The sequence below is a fragment of the Clupea harengus genome, chromosome 5, assembly GCF_900700415.2.
Source record: "Clupea harengus chromosome 5, Ch_v2.0.2, whole genome shotgun sequence".
Classification (NCBI taxonomy): Eukaryota; Metazoa; Chordata; class Actinopteri; order Clupeiformes; family Clupeidae; genus Clupea; species Clupea harengus.
In genome coordinates this window covers 20,008,779-20,036,708 of record NC_045156.1, presented here as the reverse complement: position 1 = coordinate 20,036,708, position 27,930 = coordinate 20,008,779, and the positions used below count along the sequence as shown (strand labels likewise).

At 41.9% G+C, this 27,930-nt stretch overlaps 1 protein-coding gene across 1 annotated transcript; it reads right to left on the bottom strand.

Moving 5' to 3' along the window:
- Window positions 1–146: 146 nt before the first annotated feature.
- necab3 (N-terminal EF-hand calcium binding protein 3) lies at window positions 147–27,930 on the bottom strand. Its single transcript, XM_012829306.2, has 13 exons — window positions 27,613–27,930; window positions 23,369–23,393; window positions 17,022–17,130; window positions 15,078–15,103; window positions 14,702–14,799; window positions 7,993–8,129; window positions 6,520–6,647; window positions 6,102–6,181; window positions 5,661–5,714; window positions 5,119–5,231; window positions 2,463–2,540; window positions 1,723–1,814; window positions 147–1,242 (listed from the first exon to the last, which is right to left on the bottom strand). The coding sequence occupies exons 1-13, from the start codon at window positions 27,736–27,738 to the stop codon at window positions 1,214–1,216; spliced, it is 1,095 nt and encodes a 364-aa protein (XP_012684760.2). The 5' UTR covers window positions 27,739–27,930; the 3' UTR covers window positions 147–1,213.

Genomic DNA, 27,930 nt, shown 5'->3' with positions numbered 1-27,930 from the left:
TGCATTTACAAAACACAACATGAGTTTATCTTTTTCTTGTCAACGTCTAGGGTCCATGAGAGCTACTTACGCAAGTGTTGAAAATTATTTTCATTTCTGGTGCAAATGCGAGGCCGTGACAATATACACAAAGACTACAAAGACTCTTTTCCTTTGAACTATTTTAGTTTTTTTTTTTTTTTTTATCCGAAAGGCAGAGGCGGAGAATATTTCTACTTTTGAGGCAATGGGAGGAGGAAGAGCCAAGCTGTCATTGCCAAGATGTAAGAGATGTTAATTAAACTTTAATCACCCAAAAATCAATGACACGCCAACAGGACCGTACGCAAACAAACCTCTCCTGTTTATTTCTGTCCGTACATGAGGAGATACAATGGATGCCATAAACCACAAAAATACATTAACTTTTTTTTTTGTCATCAAATCCAAAACACACTGACAGTCATGTTCACAAAAACTCAATAGCATCAGGCAGGATGGCTATCGAAAGTAAGCATCGCTAAGATCCAAATCATACCAGAATGACGAAACATGGGTTATGCAGTAGAGATCCTAGATTGGATACCTAGGGTATGCTCCTGGCTAAGACTAGTCTATCCACAACATCATCACCTTTTTGTCTTTTGCCAAGGATTGATCTCCTCCTCTGAAGCAAAATGAAAAAAGTTAAGTCGGCATGCATTTTTAAAGACAAAGCTATCCTTGATATTTTTCTTAAACCTCTGGCTATCTTGAGAAGTAACTACAAACCTCACATGTTGGTTATGAGCTCTCTATGTCTTCAATATTTATCTTTGATGCTTGTTTATACGATGTTCCACTTTTCCTGATCTTAGTTCACAGAATGTCTTCTAATCAGAGAGGATAGTCTTGCTTTTGAAGCCACGAAAAAGCTTCAAATCCTCTTTTTGCCACTGGCAAGACACTGAAGGACTGATTTTCTATACATGCACTAGAGGAAAGACAAATCACATGCCTGTTCATAGCATATTTCCTCCCCATGCAGGGGGAAAACTATCAAATATTAAATGAGACATGATGATGCAATCAGGAAAAAAAGAGTGTAGGAAATGTGTGCGCAGGAATTACAAGCATTTAGCTTGTAACAAACACGCAGTGGATTCTTTGAAATATTCTTATCGTGGGCGCTTGGTTTTCCACATGGGAGGGGGGGGGGGAGCTGTGGATGCTGTGGACCTGTTAGTCGTTGCTGTTAGTGGTTACCCATAATCCACCAGGAGGCTGGAGAAAAAAGAGAGAGAGAGAGAGAGAGAGAGAAAGATAAAGACAATGATGATGAAAGAGAGAAGTGAACATAAAAATAGAGAAATCTTAAATTGCCCCCGTGTGGAGCAATAGATGTTTCTCCCACATCATGTTGCAGGGTTGATTTTCGTCATCTGAAGCTACCTAGTCTGGACACAAATGGCTGTAGCAGCCCAAGGGCTAAACAACTCCACTGCATTTTAAAGCAGGGGGCAAAGTGGGTGCAAGACATTTCATAAAAGAAATAAAAAAACAAATTAAAAAGGAGCGACTCAATTCCGAACAGAAACTACACACACTACAGTGTGCACTCAAATGTCAGGTAGTGAAAAGATACAAATAAAAAAGGCACATTTTAACTTCTGCACTGCACATTTTATTCGTATCTATTAATTACCTGAAATATATGTACACACACAAACACATACACGCGCACACACACACACAACCACCTACCAGGCATTAGCATGGTCGAGACTGCCTCTGGGTCTTCCAGCATGTCTATGATGCAACGCTGGAAAGTCTTGCTGGGCTCAGACTGTAAGTAACTGTGTAGAGAGACCACAAGCACAGAGCTAAGGTTCCCCACTTCTTCAACACAACATCCACCTCACTAAATGTGATTGAAACATTCCCTGCTACGTACTAGAGTTGAAAGTATTGACATGCATTTCACTTTTTGCAATTAGTCTTGTCATGCCCTTCAGTCTACATGAACATGTACGTATAAAAATCATTCAGTGACATCGAAAATCCCAGGGAATATTTAGCTTGCACATGTGTTATAGATAGATAGAGAGATCAGAGAGAGCAGGAGAGAGAGAGAGAGAGAGAGAGAGAGAGAGAGAGAAGCTGTGTGCACACTAGGGATCAAAAATTAGATCAGCCATCTGATCATCACACATTTCAACTGCCTGCCTGGATAGAGAAGACCCCAGACAATACTCACACTAACACACACACACACACACACACACACACACAACTTTACACAGGCATGCATGGAGCCATAATAAAGCCAAATAAGAGCTTTCTCATAAAACACATAAAACATCTCCAAACACGTATCTAGCAACACACACTTTCTTGCAAAACTGCACATACACACACACACACACACACACAACACACACACACACACACACACACACACACACACACACACACACACACACACACACAGACACCATATCTACCTCATCCAGGAGATACGATCCTGCCAGAACTCATACATTATGTAGCAGGATTTCTCCGGGAGCTTCTGGATAGACACACTAGGAGTAGAGGAGGGATGGCAGAGGGGAACGGATGAGTACACACACTTCAACCGAAACACCTCGGCAGGACGGGGGGCAAACTCTTATTAAAAAGTGTCATTTCAAGAGAAAAGACAATCGCGTTAGGGTGCTTCAGGGATTTTCAGTGTTTATTGAAGCTTCTCCTTTGCTCCCGGAGTAGTGGGGCTACAAATTATGACCCATAATGCTGTTGTGTGATCAGCTGCTGTCAGCATCGGAAATGTGCGCGTGCCTGATTTGTGTCTGAGAGCTGACATTGCAATGAGTGTGTGGTATCTTGTGTGGTCCCACATGCATCATTGCATGGCAGAGTTAAATACTTAAATAGACTATCACAGCATGAGTGGTGCCTCATGTGTCACAAATTGAAGACAACAAATCACAGATCTGTATATATATACAGTGGGTACGGAAAGTATTCAGACCCCTTTACATTTTTAACTCTTTGTTTCATTGCAGCCATTTGCTAAAATCGAACAAGTTCATTTTTTTTTCTCGCATTAATGTACACTCAGCAACCCATCTTGACAGAAAAAATCGAAATGTAGACATTTTTGCAAATTTATTAAAAAATTGAATTGAAATATCACATGGTCATAAGTATTCAGACCCTTTGCTGTGACATTCATATTTAACTCACATGCTGTCCATTTCTTCTGATCCTCCTTGAGATGTTTCTACTCCTTCATTGGAGTCCAGATTAAAAAAAATTAAACAGATTGGACTTGATTAGGAAAGGCACACACCTGTCTATATAAGACCTTACAGCTCACAGTGCATGTCAGAACAAATGAGAATCATGAGGTCGAAGGAACTGCCAAAGGAGCTCAGAGACACAATTGTGGCAAGGCACAGATCTGGCCAAGGTTACAAAAGAATTTCTGCAGCACTCAAGGTTCCTAAGAGCAGAGTGGCCTCCATAATCCTTAAATGGAAGAAGTATGGGATGACCAGACCTCTTCCTAGACCTGGCCGTCCAGCCAAACTGAGCAATCGTGGGAGAAGAGCCTTGGTGAGAGAGGTAAAGAAGAACCCAAAGATCACTGTGGCTGAGCTCCAGAGATGCAGTAGGGAGATGGGAGAAAGTTCCACAAAGTCAACTATCACTGCAGCCCTCCACCAGTCGGGGCTTTATGGCAGAGTGGCCCGACGGAAGCCTCTCCTCAGTGCAAGACATATGAAAGCCTGCATAGAGTTTGCCAAAAAACACATGGAGGACTCCCAAACTATGAGAAATAAGATTCTCTGGTCTGATGGTAACCAAGATTGAACTTTTTGGCGTTAATTCTAAGCGGTATGTGTGGAGAAAACCAGGCAATGCTCATCACCTGCCCAAAACAATCCCAACAGTGAAACATGGTGGTGGCAGCATCATGCTATGGGGGTGTTTTTCAGCTGCAGGGACAGGACGACTGGTTGCAATTGAAGGAAAGATGAATGCGGCCAAGTACAGAGATATCCTGGAAGAAAACCTCCTCCAGAGTGCTCAGGACCTCAGACTGGGCCGAAGGTTCACCTTCCAACAAGACAATGACCCGAAGCACACAGCTAAAATAACAAAGGAGTTGCTTCGGAACAAGTCTGTGACCATTCTTGACTGGCCCAGCCAGAGCCCTGACCTAAACCCAATTGAGCATCTCTGGAGAGACCTGAAAATGGCTGTCCACCAACGTTCACCATCCAACCTGACAGAACTGGAGAGGATCTGCAAGGAAGAATGGCAGAGGATCCCCAAATCCAGGTGTGAGAAACTTGTTGCATCATTCCCAAGAAGACTCATGGCTGTACTAGCTCAAAAGGGTGCTTCTACTCAATACTGAGCAAAGGGTCTGAATACTTATGACCATGTGATATTTCAGTTGTTATTTTTTAATAAATTTGCAAAAATTTCTACATTTCTGTTTTTTTCTGTCAAGATGGGTTGCTGAGTGTACATTAATGCGAAAAATGAACTTGTTCGATTTTAGCAAATGGCTGCAATGAAACAAAGAGTGAAAAATATAAAGGGGTCTGAATACTTTCCGTACCCACTATATACAGTATATGATATGATCTGAGCTACAGATCTGTGATTTGTGCTATATAATATGCTAATATTTGGTTATTTGTCTACCCCCATTTTTGTGGGTATCGTTGCAGTTGGTGCAGCTAATATTTGCTATCTTGTTAACCTGGAGTTTTGTTGAGTATCCTTGGTGTAGCTACTATTTGCTATTTTCTTGTTGTTGTTTTGCTGTAGTAAAATATGTGCTTGTTCTGTATGACATCAACATAAGTGTCCCTTATGCTACTTTTCAAATAAATCATCATCAATACCTTTCAGCCTGACACGACGGTTGACACTGAGGGAATCAGATGGGTAAGCAACGGCCTCATTCAGATGGTGACAAATCAGTGAATATTCAGGCAGAGGTTGCAGAGAAATAGAGTACAATTCACTCTGTTCTCCTTCAATACACCTCGTGCACAGGCAAGTGTGTCACTGTGTCTGCGTGTTTTGTGTGTGCCTCTCCTTCTGTCCGTCAGTGTGCATGAGGGTGTGAGAAACACTCACTGCAGGTTGTCGTTCTGGTCGGTTGTGGAGTCGGCATAGCTGTTGAGCGCCTTCTGGAACTCCTCTAAGTCTCCCTCTGCCACCATCATCTGTCTCTGCACCAGCAGAATGTTCTGTTGCCATAGAGAAGTGACGGAGAGACCATCAGGATGAGCAAGGGAAGACAAGAGATTTAAAGGGAGGCAAACAACAGAAAGCTGCAGAGGCTAGGGACGTCAGGATGACGTAAAGCCGCATGGATTTTGACGCATCACATCGTGCGCCATCGCATTGCATGCAGTGTCCACAGACTTCTAGAATGGACAGAATAATAAGATGGCAAACAAGAACATGAGAACAGAGGATTTACATATCATAAACAAATATTTGCATCTATACACACACGTGGCCAAAGACACACAAAGACACACTGTGCAAACATAGGAGCAGAGACTAGACACATGAGACTAAACAGAAGTGTGAGCTGTGTCCTGATGAGCACAGCCCAGCACAGGTTAATGAGCATGCCTGAGAGCCAGGCACATCTGGTCGGCTCTACTCACAGAGTTATAAGTGCTCGCCAGAGGGTCCTCTTTCAGGGGCTCCAGTTTGGGGCTCTGGAAAATGAGGAGTCTTTCCATTAACACTGTTACATGAACAAATGCTACTAGATGCACACTAAAAGGTCAAATGCATGGTGCAACCAAATACAGTGGCAGAATATAGTCAGGAAGGACAGTATATATGAAGAAAGGCTGAGACAGACATCATATAGATATCAAACTGGTAAGGGAAAAAAGGCTTGGTACATAGAAATGACATATTAAGACTAGCTGTTGGGAAAACAAGCCTTAGGGTAGCTTTACTGATGTGGTATTTCTAGCCTTCAAGAGTTAAAACATCTCAAACATGAGAGTAATGTGAGTGAATGTATGCTGGGAAGAGGAGGGGGGTTGTACTGTGCGGCGCTCGCCTTGGGAAAATTAGCTCTGTGTGTACGGTACCTGGCACTCTAGCTTATCAATGAGCTGCTGCAGACGGTTGATCTGGGAACACCAGTGCTCATCTGTGTCCACTGTCACTCCTGATGGAAAAAAAAACACACATCAAGGCACACAGACACACACACAGGCAGATACACACACATCAAGGCCCATAGACACACACACACACACACACACACACACACACACACACATCAAGGCACACAGACACACTCTCAGACACACAAACACACCGACTCATTACATTTGATTCCTGTTCTGGTATATGCCAGCATAAATTGTGTGTGTGTGTGTGTGCGCGTGCGTGTGTGTGTGTGTGTGTGTGTGTGTGTGTGTGTGTGTGTGTGTGTGTGTGTGTGTGTGTGTGTGTGTGTGTGTGTGTGTGTTTGAGTGTGTGTTTCAAAGTGTGTGTTAGTACCTGTAGTAAGGATGCCTGAGTAAGGGTCTGTGGGAGACAGGCAGAGGTTCTTCTGGATCCTGCGTCCACATCTCCTGTTGTTGTTGTTCTTCTGCACGGACAGGAGCTCTGGAATCTTCACCTCATTACTGCAGCAGAGACAGGCAGACAGACAGACAGGCAGGCAGACAGGCAGGCAGGCAGACAGAGAGACAGATGTTAACAGGTGTCAGGAGAGTGCAGCAGGCCTCTAAATGAATTTAACAGACAGGAAAGAGTGAGGAAGAGAACAAATGACCTCATTCTCTAGGTGCTCAGGGAAAACCCTGTTCAATTTGTCTCCCCACATTTCTCCATTTCTCTCTCTCTCTCTCCATCACTCTCTCTCTCTCTCTCTCTCTCTCTCTCTGTTTCCTCTCTCCCCATTGCTCACAGATTTGGGGTATTTACTCATGACTTACTCGCGGTAGCACCCACCCTATTTTCCTGATGCAGTGTGCTGCAGTGAACCTAAAGCCCACACTGCAGAGCCTGTGCCTAGCCCAGCCTGAGCCCAGCCTGCAACCATACATCATCAGTCAGTCAAACCTTTGGGACATTAACAAGTGCTCCCTACCTCCCTCTCTCTTTCCTTCCTGCCTACCTCCCTCTCTCTTTCCTGCCTACCTCTCTCTCTTTCCTTCCTGCCTACCTCCCTCTCTCTTTCCTGCCTACATCTCTCTCTTTCCTCCCTACCTCCCTCTCTCTTTCCTGCCTACCTCTATCTCTTTCCTCCTTACCTCCCTCTCTCTTTCCTTTCTGCCTACCTCCCTCTCTCTTTCCTGCCTACCTCTCTCTCTTTCCTCCCTACCTCCATCTCTCTTTCCTGCCTACCTCTCTCTCTTTCCTCCCTACCTCCCTCTCTCTTTCCTGCCTACCTCTCTCTCTTTCCTCCCTACCACCCTCTCTCCTGTCCTCCTTACCTCCCTCTCCTGTCCTCCCTCTCTCCTGTCCTCCCTCTCCTGTCCCCCCTACCTCCACCTCTCCTGCCCCCCTACCCCTTGTGTGTGCACAGTGACTCAGCATGCCCTAGTGCTCTCCCCCACTCCACTGCGTTAAGTAAATGGCACGCCTGGCACGCAGCAGTATCCGGGACGGTCAAAGCGGACGGGAACTCCAGCAGAGCCAGACCGAGCCGAGCCAACGCTGAGCGACGCGCGCCACGCTGACTCAGCGGCCAGACGAGTTGGCACAGGCCAGACGGCAGCCAGACCTGAGTCAGATGGATCGTTTGGAGAGGAATATGCTTCGTTATTGTTACTTGCAGATCTGCAGGGGCGTGTCTGGAATGGTACGAGGACGGGATGGGCAAGTCCACTCAGTCAGGCTGACTCTCACTCTCTAACCTTTAATGTGGTTTTTTCTGTCAATCAATATTTTTGGATGGGTGATCATTATCTTTGCAAAAAGTGTGTGTGTGTGTGTGTGTGTGTGTGTGTGACAGCAAGAGCTCACCTTGCGGGACTGCTCTGCTCTTCCACCGCCTCCATGGCACACTGCAGAGACATCTGAAGAGACAGCAGCTGGTTGGAGGTTTCCCTCAGCATGAAACGAGTCACAAACTGGCCAAGCACAGACGAGCCCTGATACTCCTGAGGAGAGAGAGAGAGAGAGAGAGAGAGAGAGAGAGAGAGAGAGAGAGAGAGAGAGAGAGAGATTTCAGTTTCCATAGAAATCATGACTGTCAGTGTAAGATCCTGTGATGCAAAAAAAAAACTGTGATTTTTCCCAAGAGAAAGAGAAGCTGTCTGGTCTGTCATGCTTCTTTTACAACCAACTCAGCTAAGACCACCAGCTCTGATTCTACAGGCACAAGGGAATGCATTTATTTATTTATTTATTTTAAATGGACCTATAAAATACGCAAAGAGACAGAGAAATGGCAGGACAAAACGTCAGTATATGTGCAGGCATCATGGCAGTTTCAATTTCCACTATGTGGTTTCTTCACAATGGGGTTACTCTTTATTCATAGAATCTAGCTTCATGATAACACTGCAAAGCACATAACGTTACAGGTGTCAAGTGGATGATAAAACATTTTGAGTCAATGATCCAATATAAGAGTCTCAAAAACTCATATATACTCATAGCACTAAGCCTACAGGGATGTGATAATGACAGAGGCGCACCGCAAACCTCACATCTAGATGTAATTATGTAGACTTTTGATAATGCAAGTTGTAAGTGGTTAGCTTATAGCGATTTGTTTCTAAATCAGACTATTAGTAAGCATGCAGATTTAGATGTGTTGGGTAATTTCAGCTGAATCTGTTTGCCTGAGACATCCACTGCGCTAACCTGTAGCCACTGAATGCCTTTTGCCTTCCTCAGAGATCCTTGCTCTTTCAAAAACAAGAATGCAGTTCGCTTTTTTTTAATCACAGATGACTTATTCCTGTCCCCCGCTTCCATTAACATTATTGCTTGGATAAAGTGTGCCTGGAACGAATCCATTTACCTAACTGCAAATTCCTGCAAGCATCACACCTGTGCTTTTATCAGCCTTCTAAGAGCCTGTGAGCTGCCCTGTTTCACCACTGCAAATTAACCGATAGAACAATAAACTGGATGGGTAAAGAACATTCATTATACATGTTCGGACTGCATTGAAATAGCACTTTTCCACTCAAAGACTACTCAAAGAGCTCTACACATCATGTCTCATATTGACCCTCAACTGGCGAGGGTTTCCATGCACAGAACTATATGTTTTTCCACAGAGAGGAATGCAGTTGGCAGTGCATGAGGCTGTTCACGTATGGTTCAATGCACAGTCAAGACGCACCAGACAAACCTGTAGATCTCCAATGCAGGTTCTGCCTCCTAAGCTACTACTACCCACAATGACGCTGTATTTTATCTCCCTGGTGTAAATACAAAGTAACTTAGTGTAGAGGATGTGAAGACTAATCAGTAATGTTTACAAAGAATGCTTTTCAAAGCGTCATAAAATATAGATAAAGGACACAAAGAGATGACAAGCCTGCGTAAAAGTGGGGATAGAACTGGTGGGATAAAATAAAGTATTAAAACAGAATAACTGCCAGGAGAGAAAATGATGAATAAACAGCCAAAACCATATTAAAATGATAAACCATTGATAAAAGCAATAAAATAAAGTCAGGGGCCACAAACAGAGCAAAGAGTTGCTACCCTGCCAAAGCAGAAACAAAACACTGCTGCTGTCATCTAAGATAGGCATACAAACAGTTCTTGCTTTGAATGTGTGCAGGTTTTTCCTAGTTCAGACCAGCAAAGCCTCAGTGGGAAAGGTGTCCCGGCATAATCCAGAGCAAGCATGGCCATGCTAATATTATGCTATGTTTTTGGTGGGGAAATGCTAAGATATCAGGTGTGACAGTAATTTGTAAAATTTAAAGAAAAAAAGCACTTATTTTGTTCCAGTTAACAAACAAAATATATCCCAGGTTGAGAAAAAAACATTCCAACCATTCTGTTCAATGATTAAGCCAAAGATGTATTGAAATCTACATTGTGCGCTAAAATATGGGTTTGTTTTTCTTCTGGACTGTGTCCGATGTCTTTGCCAAGTCACTGCCATATGCCTCGCAGTACAGGCTGTGGAGGCGGAGTAACTTCAATTCATCATGCCAACCTAAATGAATTTAAATTTAAATAATTTGTTCCTCAATCTTCAAGTTCTTGTCCTTAGTCGTATACACCCAATCTGGAAAACCACCCAACCAGTCACTCTTCTGACACCATACGGACTCCCTACACTGCATTTCTATCCAAGTTCTCCCACTTCTTATTCACCCTGGTAAGTAACTCTGATAAAGTTCTTATAGTGGGAGATTTTAACAACCACATGGACAATGAAAACAATAGTCTTACAATCACATTCCAGTCACTAATACTTACTAACTAATACGTTTCCCCAACATGTAAACACGGCCACTCATTAGTGCAACCACACCAGTGATCTTGTATTAACATACTGCTTAGAAATCGTTCATCTAATAGTTCTACCTCAAAATACTGTCCTATCAGGTCATCACTTTCAATTAGCAACTAGAACTTTGTTCACCATCCGATTCAATACACTTCTACAGCCATTGTTTATCTGACAAGACTACAACAGAGTTTGTGTCAAAACTATCGGCTGCACTTGCCTCAGTTCTTGCTAAAGGTGCAGAAGATGGCAGTACCACATCCCCACCTCTTGTCGACCTACTAACAGATGGTGTCACAAAATGCAATTCTCTGCACAATGCAGTCATACATTCTGTTCCTTGAACTTGTAGCAGTAATGACTTCATGACCTTTTTCAAAAATGTTAACAATAAGATAAAACAATCTCCTCCCCCTCTATGACCCTGTAGTCCTCTCAGGATGCACTATGACTAACTCTGTAACACCCCCACAATCTGGTCTACTCTTAGAATCCTACAGACCTATTGACTTCTTTGAACATCAACTTGCCTACTAAACCCCATCCTACAAAGCTACTTAAATACGCACTCCCTTTATTAAATGGGACACTACTTAAAGTAATTAACAACGTCCTAATTTCAGGATATGTACCACAATCATTCAAAATAGCAATGATCAAACCATCTTTCAAAAATCCTAACCTTGATCCTGATAACCTGGTTTATTATAGACCCTTCTATAAAGTAATTACATCCAAGAAGACCTCCAATCGGCCTAAGTCAAAGCATGAACACATTTCAATAGTGGTTCTTCTAGACCTTAGGGCTGCTTTCGATAATATAGATCATCATATTTTACTACAGAGACTTGAACACCACGTTGGTATCAAAGGCTGTTCCCTATCCTGGCTTACGTCTTACTTTTCTGACTGTCTTCAGTTTGCACACATTCACAATGAGTCATCCAATCATACAAAAATGAGTTATGGAATTCCCCAAGATAGTGCTTGGACCCCTGCCTTTCTCTTTGTACATGCTACTCCTAGATGCCGTAATAAGGAAGCATGGCCCATTGCTGTGAAACCTGACGGAATTATACAACTACCTAAAACAGAAACTTGCCTGAAAGCTGTCAAAGCATGGATTACTAACAATTTCCTGCTACTTAACACAGATAAGAGGTCATGATTGTAGGCCCTAAACATTTGAGAATGACACTATCCAGCATCTCACTAACATCCAACACAAGACAAAGATCTTGGTGTAGGTATCGAACAACACTCTCATTTGAGTCACACAGAAAGCAAAAGCAAGACTTCAAAGATTTTTTTCATCTACGTAATATTGCCAAAGTCAGAAAAGTCCTATCCCTTCAAGATGCAGAAAAACTAATCCACGCATTTATTGCTTGACTAGACTACTATTACGTGACTAGACTCTCCTATCCGGATGTAGCAACAACTCACTAAAGAGCCCCCAACTAATATAGAACACTGCTGCTCGCATTCTTACTAGAACAAATAAATATGAACATCTAACCCGTACTTACCTCTCTGCACTGGGTCCCTATCAAGAAGTAGGATTTATTTCAAATGACTCGTTCTAACATACAAAGCTTTAAATGGCCTTGCTCCAAATTACTTCAAGGAATGAATTGTCTCCTACTGCCCACCAAGACCTCTTTGTTCCCAGGGTTCAGGTCTTCTTGTAATTCCAATAGCATCAAAAAGCACAATAGGAGGCATTGCCTTCTGCTTTTGAGCCCCCCTCCTGTGGAATCATTTTCCTGTCACTATCCGTGAAGCGGACACCCTTTCCATCTTTAAGTCCAGACTAAAAACATTCCACTTTAGTGCATCCTAAAGTCAGGAATAAAGCATCAGGCTCTGGCAACCATCGAAGCATACTTCCCATATACCATGCCAGGCAACCGTTCCTTCTACGTCTACCTCTCTCGATACATATCATCTTGTGCTATGTGGTTGATACTAATGAAGTGGCCATATTACTGGTCCTTCTCCTTGGGTGCTTAAAGTGACCAGGGTTTGCATCCCAGTTTCTTACCCTTCCTTAATCTGGGTTCACCACCACCCCAACCCAATATCGAATTGCTCCCGTGCACCTGACAAAGAATGGCTGTGTAAAATCACAGAAAGTAAAATACGGCACCTAGGAGACACAAAAAGACTCCTATTTGAATTCAAACTCCCTGCCCATTGTTACAGCTCCTAATTAAATAGGACTAAGTTGTTTTTGTTGAAATCTTAATCACGTGTACATTTCTCAATGAAAAATCATTACGGGTTCATAAGGGACATTTCTTCAATTACTAATCAGCTCAACGAGAGAGACCCTTCGCTAAGATACACTCTAATTGGATGGACTCTAATGTCTGGGGAATTCTGTGCTGGCTGCTGGTGGCCAGCTCTGACAGATAACAGCTGCTGCAGATTGTTTGGGCAAAATTCCAGGTCTTTCCACCGAATTTCTATTCCAGATATGCAACAGAAGGTCTCTCTACATGCCGCCGTGTGTGTGTGTGTGTGTGTGTGTGTGTGTGTGTGTGTGTGTGTGTGTGTGTGTGTGTGCGTGTGTATGTGTGTGTGTGTGTGTGTGTGTGTGTGTGTGCATATACAGCTTTAGTCACTCACTGCTGGCACAGTTTGAATGCTACCCAGCTACATCAGCTTGTGACATTTCTGTGCACTATGTTGATAGGCAATACAATTCACAGGAAATTAATTTAGCTTTTACCCTGCACCCTTTTCTCTTTCTATGTAACAAACGCAAATGTCTGCATTTGGATGCCATAATCAGATGATTTATGATCTATTACAACAGGACCTGGAATGTGTTGTGAATATGCAACTGTGTGGAGGGTTTTGTTACAGGAACAACACTTGGTGCCAGAGTGAATCTAATTATGTTCCCTTTAGAATCTTGAGGGGATCTAATTCCTTTTGATGTCTTAGCCACTTGTGTTTTAATTAATTTTACATCAGCTCACCACCATTGTACTGTAGATCAGAAAGGAAAATCACTACAAAACACAGTCCTGAAAGGTAGGCTTACATGTATCCTATATTACCCCGTGCAGCACATCTGCATCTATTAAAGGGACCTTGGTTTGAGAAACAGACTCCCCAAATTAATGTGGAACTGTTTGATGTGGTAAACAGCCTCGCAATTCTCCCTTGCTGAGTAACAAGTTAAATGTATAGTTTAATATATCACTATTGCGATGCTTTATTGTTTTCAGAGGCTAATTCAGGATTTCATTTCCATTGGTTAAGGGTTAATCATCAGATCTTTTTGATATCCATACTCTCAAAGCAATATATACACACATTCTTCAAATGGAGCTCCAAAAGGTCTTTCATATATTCTTCACCAGATTAAAATCCTATTTTAGACCATCTATTTCCCCCATCTAGTCTCATATGGATTTTCCTCAAACTCAGAAATCAGCACAGATGAATTATATTAAAGATATTAAAGTTTATGGATAGTTCCATGGCCACGTTCCCTGTGGAAGCATCCTCAACCTTCAGGGACACAGGCTCATAAACCCCAGTCATATGTTCACCCTCTAACCATGCTCAAATCTTCTGACGGAGCAGGCAGAAAATGCACTGTTAAGCTCAGTGGCTTGAAGCAAACAATACAATACTGTGTTTCCATGATACCGGAGTCGGCTCAAGAGCACATTGTCACGCTAATGAATGCAAACAGCCTGGCAAAAACATTCTGAGTGGAATGTGTGTGTGCTTAAATCATAGTGTAGTGTGCAAGGAGTGAATCTCTCCATCTGTGTAATGGACCTTCTTAGGTACTCACTCTTTGGCACTCTCTCTCACATAACACACACACACATTATCTTTCTCTTTCTCTTTCTCTTTCTCTTTCTCTTTCTCTTTCTCTTTCTCTCTCTTTCAGACAACGCACAGGGTAAGTCACTGGGGGCCGACATCATATTTCCGGTACATTGCACATGGAGATCCTTAGTCAGCTGCCTGCTGGTGTGCGAAGCCAAACCTCTCATTAAGTCAGCACCCGTGTCCTGATGCAAAGACACACACACACACACACATACGCACACACAGGAGCCTTGAGGGCCTACACTGTTTTTACCAGAAAAATAACACACAAACACACTTGGTAGCCATGTTTACTTATCATAACTCATGGATTGGATAAGTTGCAGTGTTTTTGTCATATTTTGTCATAATTTTATGTGAATTCAAACTCTACATAAAGGGAAGGTATACCTCTTTAGTCTTGTCCATTGCACTCAAAATGGCGATGTTCAGCTTCTCCAGTGCTGAGAGAACATTTAGGTACTCCCCCAGGTGCTGAGAAAAGTAATCTACGGATATAGAATTGATCACAACAAAGACACAAACCCTCATTAATCACTTTAAAAAGGATAAACAATGCCCATTCCCCTCCCTCCAAAAGCAGGATTGACTGAAGTTGTCGTCATTAGAGAGATCGTTTTTTTTTGTGCCAGTCTGGAAGGATGGATGAACCTGAATGCACACACACGACTGCAAAATCAATACTGGCTTTACTATTCACACAAACTAAGTTAATTTCTTGAAAATCTCAAATCTACCACCAAAACATTATGGTGATGGCTCCTACCTGATAGCTTGTCTGTATCAAGGTTGCTGAAATAGACAAAAGTGAGGGGAAGAGAGAGAGAGAGAGAGAGAGAGAGAGAGAGAGAGAGAGAGAGAGAAAGAAAGAGAGAGAGAGTGAGAGAGAGAGGGGAAGAGAGAAGGGAAAAGTTAATTGAATCACAGATGATTAAATGCTCTGAAGTGTGTCCATTAAACTGTTGGGATTACTCCGTAGGCCTCTACAGGCTGTGTCTGAATTCAATTTAGATTTGTAGAAGACTTCTACAGGATGTGTCAATACACAATTTAATATCAGGGGTAATGAAAGAGACGCATGTAAAACACCATTGCCTCGGGTTTGTTACGGATATGGATATTATCTCTCTAAATAAATCTTCACAAATACTCATACTGTGGACAATCTTAATTCACTGTATGTACACAAGAAATAGCACATCAAACTTAACCCACCTCTCCTTTTCCCAGAGACTCAAGCATGAAATGTGGAATAATTTGCAACAGTACCTCAATCAGTCTAACAATCTAATACACCTCAATCAGTCTAACAACCAAGGTGAAAGGACGTCTAAAATAAAACGAACAAATTATTATTTTGAACTTGAGACAGACAGAGTACTATATTCATCCCCAAAGAAACCTTTTCAGTGTTTGTCTTTCACATAAAAGACAAAAAACACACATAACTTAGAGAAACACACACAATGAGGGAGGAAAAAAGGGCACAACGCAGACTTTATATATACATTATTATATTTATATGTATACGTACATACATATATACATATATTTGTATAAATACTGTATATATACATAGAGGAGGAGTCTCCTCTCCCAGCACAGAGAGGAGTGATTGTTGGTAGGAGTAACTTCCTGTAATGGTCCCTCCACCAAATCTGTGCTGCATCTGGGTGGAATCAGGCCCAGAACGGTCCTGACAGGGCTGTTATCAGAATGTATTAAACATCCTCTGTGAAATAGAGTGAGACCCGAAGACCAAAGTAACAGCAATATTTCAGCAAAGTCTCCTGCTGAAACCTGTCAATCTGGGCTAGTCTTGACATGTCCTGAAAGGCCACTTTCGGCGACAAACACCTCCAGGCTGAAGACACTCCAAGTATGATGCGGCAATCATCTCATCGAAGCTCTAGCAAACAAGAAGCGAGTTCTGCTTGGGACAAATGATGGTCTTGCCTACAGGCAAGTAAGCTGGCTAACTTAAATAATGTAGTGGCCACTGCTGCTGGATTAACACTCTAATGAGGGCAGGATAGAGGGAAGCAGAGCTACTGGCACGATACTGCAGAGAGTTGTCCAGACCTCGTTTTCAATACTCAGGGACACAAATCAAATTTACCACAGGCCTGTTTTACTGAACACAGAAATTACCAGGGGACTGATTAGGCTGATTGCTGCCTCTGGCTCCTTTGAGAATGAGAGTGTGAAGTGTGGAGAATTTTTAGACTAAGAGTATTTGAACCAGAAATACAAACTTGAAAATGCTTGTTTTTTATAATAATAAAAAAATGATGTATAAGTAATAAGAAAATACAATACAAAGCTCTATAGAAGTTCAGTAAGATCTTCTCCTTGAGCTAGTGAAAAGGCTTAAAGGTTTCATATCATTTGTGATGTTTTTTTCATGTGGTAAATGTGAACAAAAATGTGCTCCAGTTTGTGTTATAGACAAAAACTATCAAAAATATGAACTGTGTGAAATAATATAAGATCAGTGGTGTGTGTGTGTGTGTGTGTGTGTGTGTGTGTGTGTGTGTGTGTGTGTGTGTGTGTGTGTGTGTGTGTGTGTGTGTGTGTGTGTGTGTGTGTGTGTGTGTGTGTGTGTGTGCCTGCCATCACCACTCCATTTCCAGCTGTTGAGGCCTCTCACAAAAATGAAAGCAGAAACATTCAGCCAAATCCGAAAGGAAATGATGAATGAGACACATACTTGCTCTGTCTCCCATCAATGGAATAGAAGAGCTCCTGCAGCTCGTCTGTTGTCAGTATCCCATCAGCGAAGTAGGCCTTGAACTCCTCAAAGGAGAGCTTGCCATCATCTGGAAAAATGACAAGGGACGTCAGTGGAAACACACACACACACACACGCACACACAGAGATGGACACACACACACATCCAAACATCTTATGACAGCCAATACTGTTGAGTTATATGACTCAGAGAATCTGGTAAAGCAATCCAGCCCCCAGATGCAGCAGATCGTGCCGTTGAGTGGGGGAGTGGCGCTGGCTAAATGATAACTGATGGCGATCATAGAGGTTATTACAAGGATGCTCAAAGCACGGGGCAACAGAGCGCACGAGCGGTGCAGCGGCAGTACTCACGATCCTACACTGTCACTCAAGCTGCGCCCACACTCTGATCAAGATGGATGTCGCTGATAAACAGGACCAGGTGAAGACCCGCTGACAAACTGCAATGCCCTTGGCTCACAGAATTTGCGTGCACACATCTATCCATCACGTGTGGCAAGCTTGAGTGATAGATTATCGACAGGGAACTCTAATGCCTGGATCATATCCAACCATTTGATGAACGTCGGCTGAGCCTAATCTGCTGGTGAATGATGTTTGACCATCGTGGTCACCCTGACACAAGGGTGGAAGAGAGTGATGCTACCTGAACCCCTATACTACTGGTGGAGGTCTCAGTACCAAGGTTTCAGTCAGGTTCGTCCAGTGGGCACTGGCGAGTTAGAAAAGAGGCTGCACAGCAAGGCTGTGTGACAGGAGAACCAAACAGCTGCTCTGTATATTAGATCAGCAGTGATTTATGGGCTAACGACTACTTGCTCTGACACTCTAATCTGGGCAGGGAAAAGTGCTATTAAATAAAATAGAACGTAATGGTGAGGGAGCTTGATCAAAATAAGTGGGTAAGGGAACAGATTTACTTCCCAGGCCCATTACTTTATTCACAGAAATTGCAAAAAGCCTTTAAATAAAAAAATATTGTTGTTGTTATTATTATTGTTATTATTATTATTGTTGTTGTTGTCGCTATTATTATTATTTAAGAGAGGGAGACTGTTAGGGTAGATAGGCTGTTTGCAATGCCTTAAGCCATGCATGAGTAGTAAGAGGCTATGGGACTGAGGCGGCTTCATAAAAACAACACGTCTTTAATTAGACCTCACTATGGTGTCGTGAGCACTTTCAGTGAAGCCATTTGCTGGGTATTTGTCAAAAGCTAATTTCCCTTTGCTTGAGGGTCTGATCTCAGATCAGACTGGTTGATCAAGGGGCGTATGTATGAAAATAGGAAGACACTGTGTTCCTGTTATCTGGGCAGACATAAAAAGGTGAAAAAGTCTGGTGAATCATCCAGGGCCTGAGAGAGGCCACACAGCCAAATTAAAATTGTGAAGGAGGATGCAGTGACAATGATCATACTGCTATGCATTTGAGCAGCATCCAAGAACTCAGACCCAGCTCAATTATTTCAAGGGCAGATTTCACGGCCATCTGGGGTGCTTTGCCTTGTTGCTGATCAGAATCCATAATGCAATGGAATACATCCTCAGACAGTGTGAAAGTCTCATCAATGTCACCTGACATTGGCAAATAAGTGTGTTCACTTTTAGATAGGAACTAAATGTAACATCAAAAGTGTTTATCTAAGGATGTAATCATCTCAATCCGATATACATAGATTGTATTTGCTCCAGCTTTTATTACAGAGAATGCTGGTGTTTGCACTTTTATGTCTATGAAGTTGGATATTGTAAACTCTAAAGCTAATTTACCGACTTCATGTGGCAATGCATTGTGGGTTTTATGAACAGTCTGACGTATAGGTGTTAAACATGGCACTCCGCTGGGACTGCAATGGCGTTGCAGTGTTCAGCATCATTCAGCATCACCTGACAGTTCTAGGTTAGAAACTGAAAATGCATAAGCAGAGAGACAGAGGGGGAGAGAGACACACTGAAGAAAAGCAAGAGCTGAAGAGACATACGTATATGCTGTATATATATATATATATAGAGAGAGAGAGAGAGAGAGAGAGAGAGAGAGAGAGAGAGAGCAATAGCATAAGGCTAAACTCATACATTATTACTAGGAGATAAGACCTAAGAGATGCTGTGTTTTAGTGCCCTGCAAATATAAAGCTACAGCACTCGGCCTGCGTCCACGCCTGCACTCTCTGGAACTGTGCTTCTGTCTGGAAGATGGAGATCCTGAGAGCAGGTTCAGATCCCTGGTGCCTACCAGACAGTACTAGTCCTCCTTATCTGGCACAGGCATCCTCTTTGCCCTCTAAACAGAGACGCTTCCTTTTTCCCATGAACGTTTGTTTTCATTACAGCTTCCACAATGTCTATTTAGCAAGCGTGTATGAAGTGTGTGAAGTCAGTTTCGTAAATACATATAGCATGATACAGAATTGCAATGCAATGCCCTTTACCATTGTTGTTGTTGCTGTTGTTTTTGTTATTGATATAAATGTGTAAAGTGGAAGCCAAAAGTAGTAAATGCATGCCTAGCAGACAAATACATTATGTCATAGTATCATCATAGTGCATCATTTTACCACTTGAGAATAATAGCTAAGGTGTGAAATTGCAAAGGTGTGAAAATCCAAGAGATTGTGAGAAGGTTGTCCACACTTTTATATCTTCCAGACTGGACCATTGTAATCCACAATTTTCAGGTATTCCAGGCATCAATTCATAAACTACAAGTTGTCCAAGATGCGGCGGCTAGAGTTTGAAAATGTTTGATTAGATCACCTGTTTTAGCTACTCTACATTGGCTCCCATTGAAGTTTAGGATTTTATTTTAAGATTTGACTGTTTTTAAGGCTGCGAATGGTTTAGGCCCAGCCTATAGTACAAATCTCCTGACCCCTTATGCTCTGTCAAGGGAACTAAGATCCTCATATGAACTTAAACTGGTTTTACCTTGGTCTTGCTTTAAATCTAAAGGTGATCAACCTTTTACTGTCGTTGGTCCTAAATTGGTTGGTCTTTTATTATGTTTTACTCTATTAGTGCTTTTATTTGGCTTACTTATCCATTTTTACGGTTGTATTTACGGTATCTAATTATTTTCCACTTTCCATCACTTCACATTTTTTGCACTTTTATTAGGTTTGTAGTATTTATTCTTGTATTATTTCGTCTTTTATTCATTTTATTTATTTTAGTTGTTTATTCCCATTCTTGCCTAAATGTATTATCAATCTACTTCACCTTGACTGGAAAGCACTTAAATGTGTTATGCAAATAAAAATGACTTGACTTGACTTGATCTGTCCAAACAAATGGAGGGGTCAGGTTGCAAATTAGTTGTGCCATCCAAGGTAAGCAAAGACCCTTACTTGGATAAGCAGAAACCAGAACACGGCGGCTGAAAAAGCCTTGCATCAAATCCCGCTCCATCCATTATTTAGATGGGACTTCAAACTCATCTCCCGCAGATCCCTCTCGCTGTCATGTCTGCGCTCATATGCAGCCTCTTCTCTTTTCCATCCTCCTCCCCTAAAATATAATCCTTTCCTGTCCTTCCATGCCCCCTCTCTCAAATCTTCCCCACTGTGCCTGCGCTCACTTTCTGTCAGCGCCCTTGTGTTTACCTTCCCCCCTCCTCACCTTTCTCCTCCCGGTTCCTTCCCTACTCGATTCTGTAACCACTACCTTCTACCTCCTACCTTCCATTTCAGTCCTTCGCATTTCTCTCCACAGTGACCCCAGGCCCAACCCCCCACCGTCCTCCTCGGACTATCGTCTTTCCTGGGTCCTTCTTTCTCTCCTATGCTGTCCCTCTTGTTCCCTCCATCCCAAGGCTTTCTCCTCTAATCAATGTTATTACCTCCTTTCCTCGTTTTTTTTTTTTCCTTTCTAGAGAGACTCCATCTTGAGCTCTGCTCTGCTCTGCAACGAGCAGTCACGTTGTATTAGCACTTGTGCTCCAAACAGTCAGTACTTGCCAGCATCGCAGTGACAGTGGTGAAAAAAAAAATATGGAGAGAACTGTGGAAACGGAAAAATTTGATTCAGAGGGGAACGAATCCTGAGGAAGTCAAGGGGAGATGAAAGAATCAGAAAGTGAGTTGTTGAAACAGAATATTGTTTTAAATTTCCATGTCAGTTCTTTATGTTCTTAAGCCAATCTCTCTCTCCCACTCTCCCCCTTCCTCTCTTTTTCTCCCTTATACACACACACACTCTCTCTCTCAGCTATGATGACAGCTCCAGTATTTTTGGAAATGCCCTCTGAGCTGTTGCAGGGATGACATCCATTGGGGGGCTCTTGGCTTTGGTTTGACATGCTGTTCTTTGTCATCTGATTGGCCACTACTGCCAGGCTGGGGCTGACCTTCTTTCTGGCGATATGCACCGTTACGCAACACGAGCTGGAGGTGACTGGGTGACATCCCCAAGGAAGCCATCTCAGAGGAGAGGGCTCGTTGTCTTACTCAAGGCCTCTTCAACCACAAAGAGAGCTCAGCTCAGGGCTCCCACCATTTTGGATCAGCGTTTCACAGTTTCAGCGCAAATGACTGCAATGGCAATGGCACATTCCTACATAGGAATGCGTGGGCTCATTATAAGGAGAAAAGGCACTTGCCACTTGGTTCCCCATCAGTTGCACTGTGACAGATTTGCATAAAGTAGCCTTAACCCCCAGCAATCTAACAGCAATCTAACATGTCAGGATTAAACGTGCAAGCCTTTGCTTTTTTTCTCAGCATCTGAAGAGTTTGCCTTCTGTGAATCTGACATGAATTTTCACAGTGGACCTTTTAAGGCAGATGTATTCCGAGGCCACGTCAAGGTCTCAAAAATAAAATGCCAAACTGTCACTTCTATGTGACGATTCCTCTCCGGTTGCCCACTTAGAGACACTGGAGCACTAATTTGCAAATGGGTTATAAAGTGGGGCAGAAGCTGATCAGTTTGAGAGCATTCCGGGCAGCATCCATCCAAGCCTTTTCACTTTTGAAGTCATATTTATCTTTTCTCCCCAGTCGCTGGCCAAAACGATCTCACAAGGGGAAACTACGGCAGCTCCAAACAGTACATTGAGTGCATTGGCAGCATAGACCAGAGGAGACCAAAAACCTGCACATTTTCTTGGCTCTCCTTTTCCCCCCACTGTTCTACTTAGCGACTGTGCTCCACTTATACCACGCTGACGTATGTGTGCACCTCTCCTGCGTTGGCCAAACAGTGTCTCATCTGCTCTGCTCTTTTCCCCAAAGAATGCAGCTCTGAAACACATTCAGGTTTCATTAATATCATATGACCACTAGCAATGACGCACACTCACCCAGAATGCCTTGTTACACATCGCAGCTCTTGAAATCAGTCAACGTGCGGAAGAGATTGACGCAGAATGATAATTTCCATTTAGAGCGAGTGATTATGACACCCCCCCCCCGCAAGGACAAAATCAGCACTGTCCACTCAACCGTGATTGCCCTGGACAACATATGATTTGAACTGCCATTTCTTTTACAAAGAAACACTGAAATAAAAACATACGCGAGTTTGATTGCATAGCTACATAAACAATAAACATTCACACACAAACAATATTTGGAAAAACATGTGGAGACAGAGAAAAAGAGTAGCTGTGAGAGAGGGGGCGGAGGGGGTGGCGTTATCATTCATTCAAGGCAGTTGTATTGTGTCCCTCATTGTCAATTTTTTCTTGATGATTAGCAAGGCACCCATTACATAGTAACAAAACATCTTGCATTGTTGTTACTGTCAACTAAATCCTGTAAAAGTGGGTCATGATTTATTCTCTGAGAATCCTTGGGGACATTTGTTGTATTTATACTGAAGCAGTTGGAGAAATAAGCTGCCTGCAAGGCAGGCCCGCTGTTTAACGAAATGGTTTAGTCTAATTAATTTGCTTGACTCGATTGATTGAGGTTTTGATATTGATGTGTGTCCAGTGGCCAGAAGACACATTTAATGAATGAAGTGCTTGGTCTTTGAGGAGCACTCTGTTTGTTACGCGAGAATAAATATAACAAAAAAAGGGGAAGAGTGACACCTCATAAAAAAACTGTCTGTTCTGGTGAAGCGCCCACTCTCATTTCATGCCTTTTGAGCATCATGCCCTGGCGACATTTCGAACAGTACTGTGTGAACATGTCATTTCAAAAAGTCAAAACTTCCAAAAGAAGGACACTTGAGTTGTTAATGGAAAAAAGAAACAATTAACCTGTTAGGCATAACACAAAATGCTAATGTATCATATTTTTTTAACATTTTTCACAAGGCATATCAACTAATGAAGAAATGTGTAAACATGCTCACCATTTTTATCAGCACGCCGGAAAATCTGAAAGAGAAGGGAAGGGACAATCTGTCAACATCTTCATCTTAATGCCTATGTCAGCACTGTTTATACATGCATTAGTCAATCTGTGTTAAAGGAGATTTAAATGAAGGTACACAATCTATGTACAGGTAAGGTTAGAGCACGTATTTCAAATTGAATGTTCGTGACTGCACTAGTCTACAAATTGCACTTTTTAAACAGAGCATTTTGCCAGGTGAAGTGATATGGTAACAACACAACCAAAAATACACACACACACACACACACTCACACACAGAAGTCTCTTTAAAACATTCACACAAATAACCCCTATGGCTAGAAGTAATTGTAGTCAAGGACAGTGAGTGCTTCAAGCGGTCTACCACAGCTGTAGAGAGACTAGATTCTATGCAGTCTTCAGCCATAGGCCAAGCCTTGCTCAGCTTTCCTGCCTTAACCTCATGTTTAACAGAGAATCCCCTGGTGTGTGGTTATGAGACAAATAAATGAGTAATCGCATTTTCATGAAGGACGTGGACATTTCAATTCACACAAAAAAATATATATATATTTCCAGAGTGCCGGTGGGAGGAATCATTATATTGTCTTTTAATGTAGACTTAAAAAAAACCTAAGTTCAACAACAAGAATGACATTTCTCATCAAATATGTAAGTTGAAGTCATGTAGCTCCAAAATACATAGAGTAGGCCTAATACTCTAGATAGAGTCGGACATCATGATCGAATCCCTGAGCGGGTGCTTTAGAATGCAAGAATGTTAATGTTTTATGGTTGCTATAGTTCAGTTACTTGCCTGATGCATAGGTGCATCAATAGCTACAGCAAAACAAGAGACAACCATACATGAAGTAGACACAAATGTTCACGATTTTCTTGGTTTGCATGATTTCCTTATATTATCATAATGTTTCTTTGTTATACATGTCATGTGTGTTGGTAAACAGTAGCAGTAGTATTAAATGAGTAAACACCATCAAGTGATATTACATTATATATGCATACCTACTGTACATGCATATGTTCTGTATATATGCTACTTTTCTGATAAAACCAGGAGTCCAAACCAAGTTGATGATGGCATGGACATATTCAACTCTGTAGGTTTATTTATTTGTGGTTATGACACTTGCAGTTCTCAACAATATTTCAGTGCCTTCTTTGAGTGTTTTTTTTTGTGGGGGATTATAATACATTTCTTTACAGTTGCAGAGCCTAACATACACATAAATGCAATTAAATGCCTGAAACAGAACAACTAGATCCATCAAAAATTATACCAGTTTAGATCTACAGGCACTTTTTGTCTAAAATGCAACTCAAATTGATATATATACACAGACATATGTTGGTATATTTGCAACTCCATACATACACAATATACAATTCATCCAATATAGTACATGAAAATGCAGGTATAATGCTTTGTATATATAATGTATTTATAATGCAGTTTTCTGGTTAAGGTTTTTTCATGTTTATGAGAGTGATGACCTTTGAACAACAAAATAACAAGCACATGAGGAACATTATTTATCTCTTTACTGCCCCACCACCATTTGTTTTTCTATTTGGAATGCAATAGCTGCCAGTGTCTTGGTTTTACAGGCTTTCCTTGGGTGATAAGCTAACTCATCTATTTCATCATTAACAATGTGCTTTAAAGGTCATCCCTGCTACCCCAGGAGACTTCTATTCGGATGTCACCATGGCAGGTGTTCAAACAGTAGGACACTCAGGTCCCACTGACTCCATTCTCCAAGAGCAATAGACAACGACAGAGAGAGAGAGAGAGAGAGAGAGAGAGAGAGAGAGAGAGAGAGAGAGAGATCAGCCAAGTCTAAAAATAGCTAGAAAAAGCTGAGTTACTGCTTATGTCCTCTACATTATTCAAATTTGATTGAATGGAAGCAGCTGGTCTGTGTGGAATATTTAACAAACCGCCATCCCATTAATTCTTTTCATTTCATCCACTATAATTTGAAAAGGTGTTCTCCTGGTCACCAGGCAAGATCTCCTAAAGACTATTGTCCACCTTACAAGAGAGAGATAGGGGGCAGAGGTGGGGTGAAAACTGAACGGATACACAATTTTATATACAAACATAAAATCACAATTCAGAATGTATAAACAATCGTTTTGGGCATCATTCATCCTGCACAAAAAGACAGAACTCTTCAATAAATGGAAAAATGTAGCTGTTCGTCCAATTAAATGAATATCCTAGGAGTACACTATCTCTCCTCTCATGCAGTGTGGGTCATCTCTCTCTCAGGGGCAATTTCCCCATTTAAACTCCCCATTTGATAGTGTCGTGCTGGAGTGAATATCAATAAATCCATGTGTCTGTATCGCACCCTAAATCGAAAAGGGCAGAAATGAGAGGAAGTGATTACAAATACATTACCTGCATAATTCAGGTTCATACATCATTCCATCTACTGAGGATGTATTTCTAGAGAGAGGTGCATGAACAGGGCATTGCCCACCACAAAATGCCAGCATTCATCAGGCACTGGAATGAGGATACAAGTCAAATCTCTCTGAGGCACACAAAAAGTCTGTTTTCAGTCTGTGCTAGCTGTCCAAGCACCCATAGCTGACACTTCTAACTCTAATCATGACTGCATCACTGTTTTTGATGTTGCTATGGTCAAATGCACTAGGCACTAGCCACACTACCAGACCCAGGACCCAAGGAGCTTTTAAATCGTACACTGTGGGGTATCTGAGTCTGGCATAGAGCGGTTGGGGTTAAGATGAAATTGCAGGAGGACAAGTGCACACGTGTGTCAGTGTGTAAGTGTGTGTGTGTGTGTGTGTGTGTGTGTGTGTGTGTGTGTGTTTGTGTGTGTGCGCACGCACAAGTGTGGATATACCCCTGCTGTTTGCAGGCTCCAGCAGAGGCTTATTCCACCAGGGGCATATAGCCAGATGCACCCCCTTCCGAATATCAAGCACTTGAAAAATCTATAATCATACTGATATATTTTACAATGTCTTTACAAACCACTCTCAGTACAACCAGCACAAAACACTGACCTAATGCTGTACATGTCTGAGGCATCACATCCTCCAGAGAATACAGTACACTAATGCAAATACACATCATCATTGCTTCTGCTGTAATCCTACATATCAAAAATGCTTTGCAGAGGTTTCCTGTCACTATCACTTACAGTCCAGACAGTAAGCAACAGACCATTCATCTATTTACTCCACGAGACACCATTACACCACTGGTGTTAATGTACACAGTAACACAGTTAACATAGGTATTGTAATTCAGTCTGAGTCCTAACAGCCACACACACACCCTTAAAACAACTATACCTATAATGAAATCCAACACATGGCTAGACAAAAAATGCAGGTATGCAAAGAGAGAGATTCACCAAAAACAAATTAATTTACACATTGAGCATCAACATTTTTGCAATTCCAAGAGACAATAAATATCTGTTTGGGTTCTGGATGCAACTTCCAAATGGATTATTACATGCTCCATGCCGTATGCCCTATGGATTAGGATACAGGGTGACCTCAAATCCTTGAGAGGCCACACATAATCACTAAAGCCTTATAACAAATTGATGTTCTGTATCTTACAGTGGCTTAGATACCACTCCAGCTTTGCACACCATCTTACATGCAGTCATGTAAACAAACAGTTCACAGATACCTTGTTACCAAACTATTACATTTATTTCACTATACTTGTAGTGAGAACATGTCTTCATAATTAAATACAAAACGTAAAAAAACTTGTAGTGAGAACATGTCTTCATAATTAAATACAAAACGTAAAAAAAAAATCTAAAACTCTAAATACATCAGCCCATGCAGTTGAGGAAAAATATTAGTTAAATAATTGATCAAATTAAACTCTGTTTATTTCATTTAGGCAATACTGCTGAACGTAAGTGAGCCATTTGTAAATGTAAGAGCTTATAGGCTATTGTATTACTGTGTACAATTGGAACATATGCCAATAAAAAATCGGTGTAATCAGGAGCATTTGTTTGTCTGATATTAAGGCATGAACCATTTGGCATATGCTACATTTAATGCTATAGGCTACTCGTAATGTTTTGGTATGCAGGCACCTTTAATAACTTGACTGCAACGAACGGCTTGGTCACCACAGCTGAGTAGCCTAGAGGTGCATTCAAAATATGTTTTACTTTCGATAATCAGAGAGTCATTAGATAGGCTACTTACATCGTGAAAAATGGAAAGTCCGTGTACAGGGTTTGGGGTTTGCTGCTGCTGCTGATTCTTGACGAGAAGATGTTGCCGTTTCGCCGACTGGAGACACATTGTGATCATTTCCGTGCAAGCCAACATGTTTTTTCCCCGAGTGCTCTCTATCTAACAATAATTGGAACTGTGTCGGATAGGTTTTTGTCGTTATTATGTGTGTAAATCAGCTGAAGGCTGTGGTAAATGCAATGGAAAGAAGATGACTGAGAGGTAGTCAAGCCAAGCTGGAACGGGTCTCTCCTTTGACTGGTGCTGATGCTGAGGAACTTTCAACGG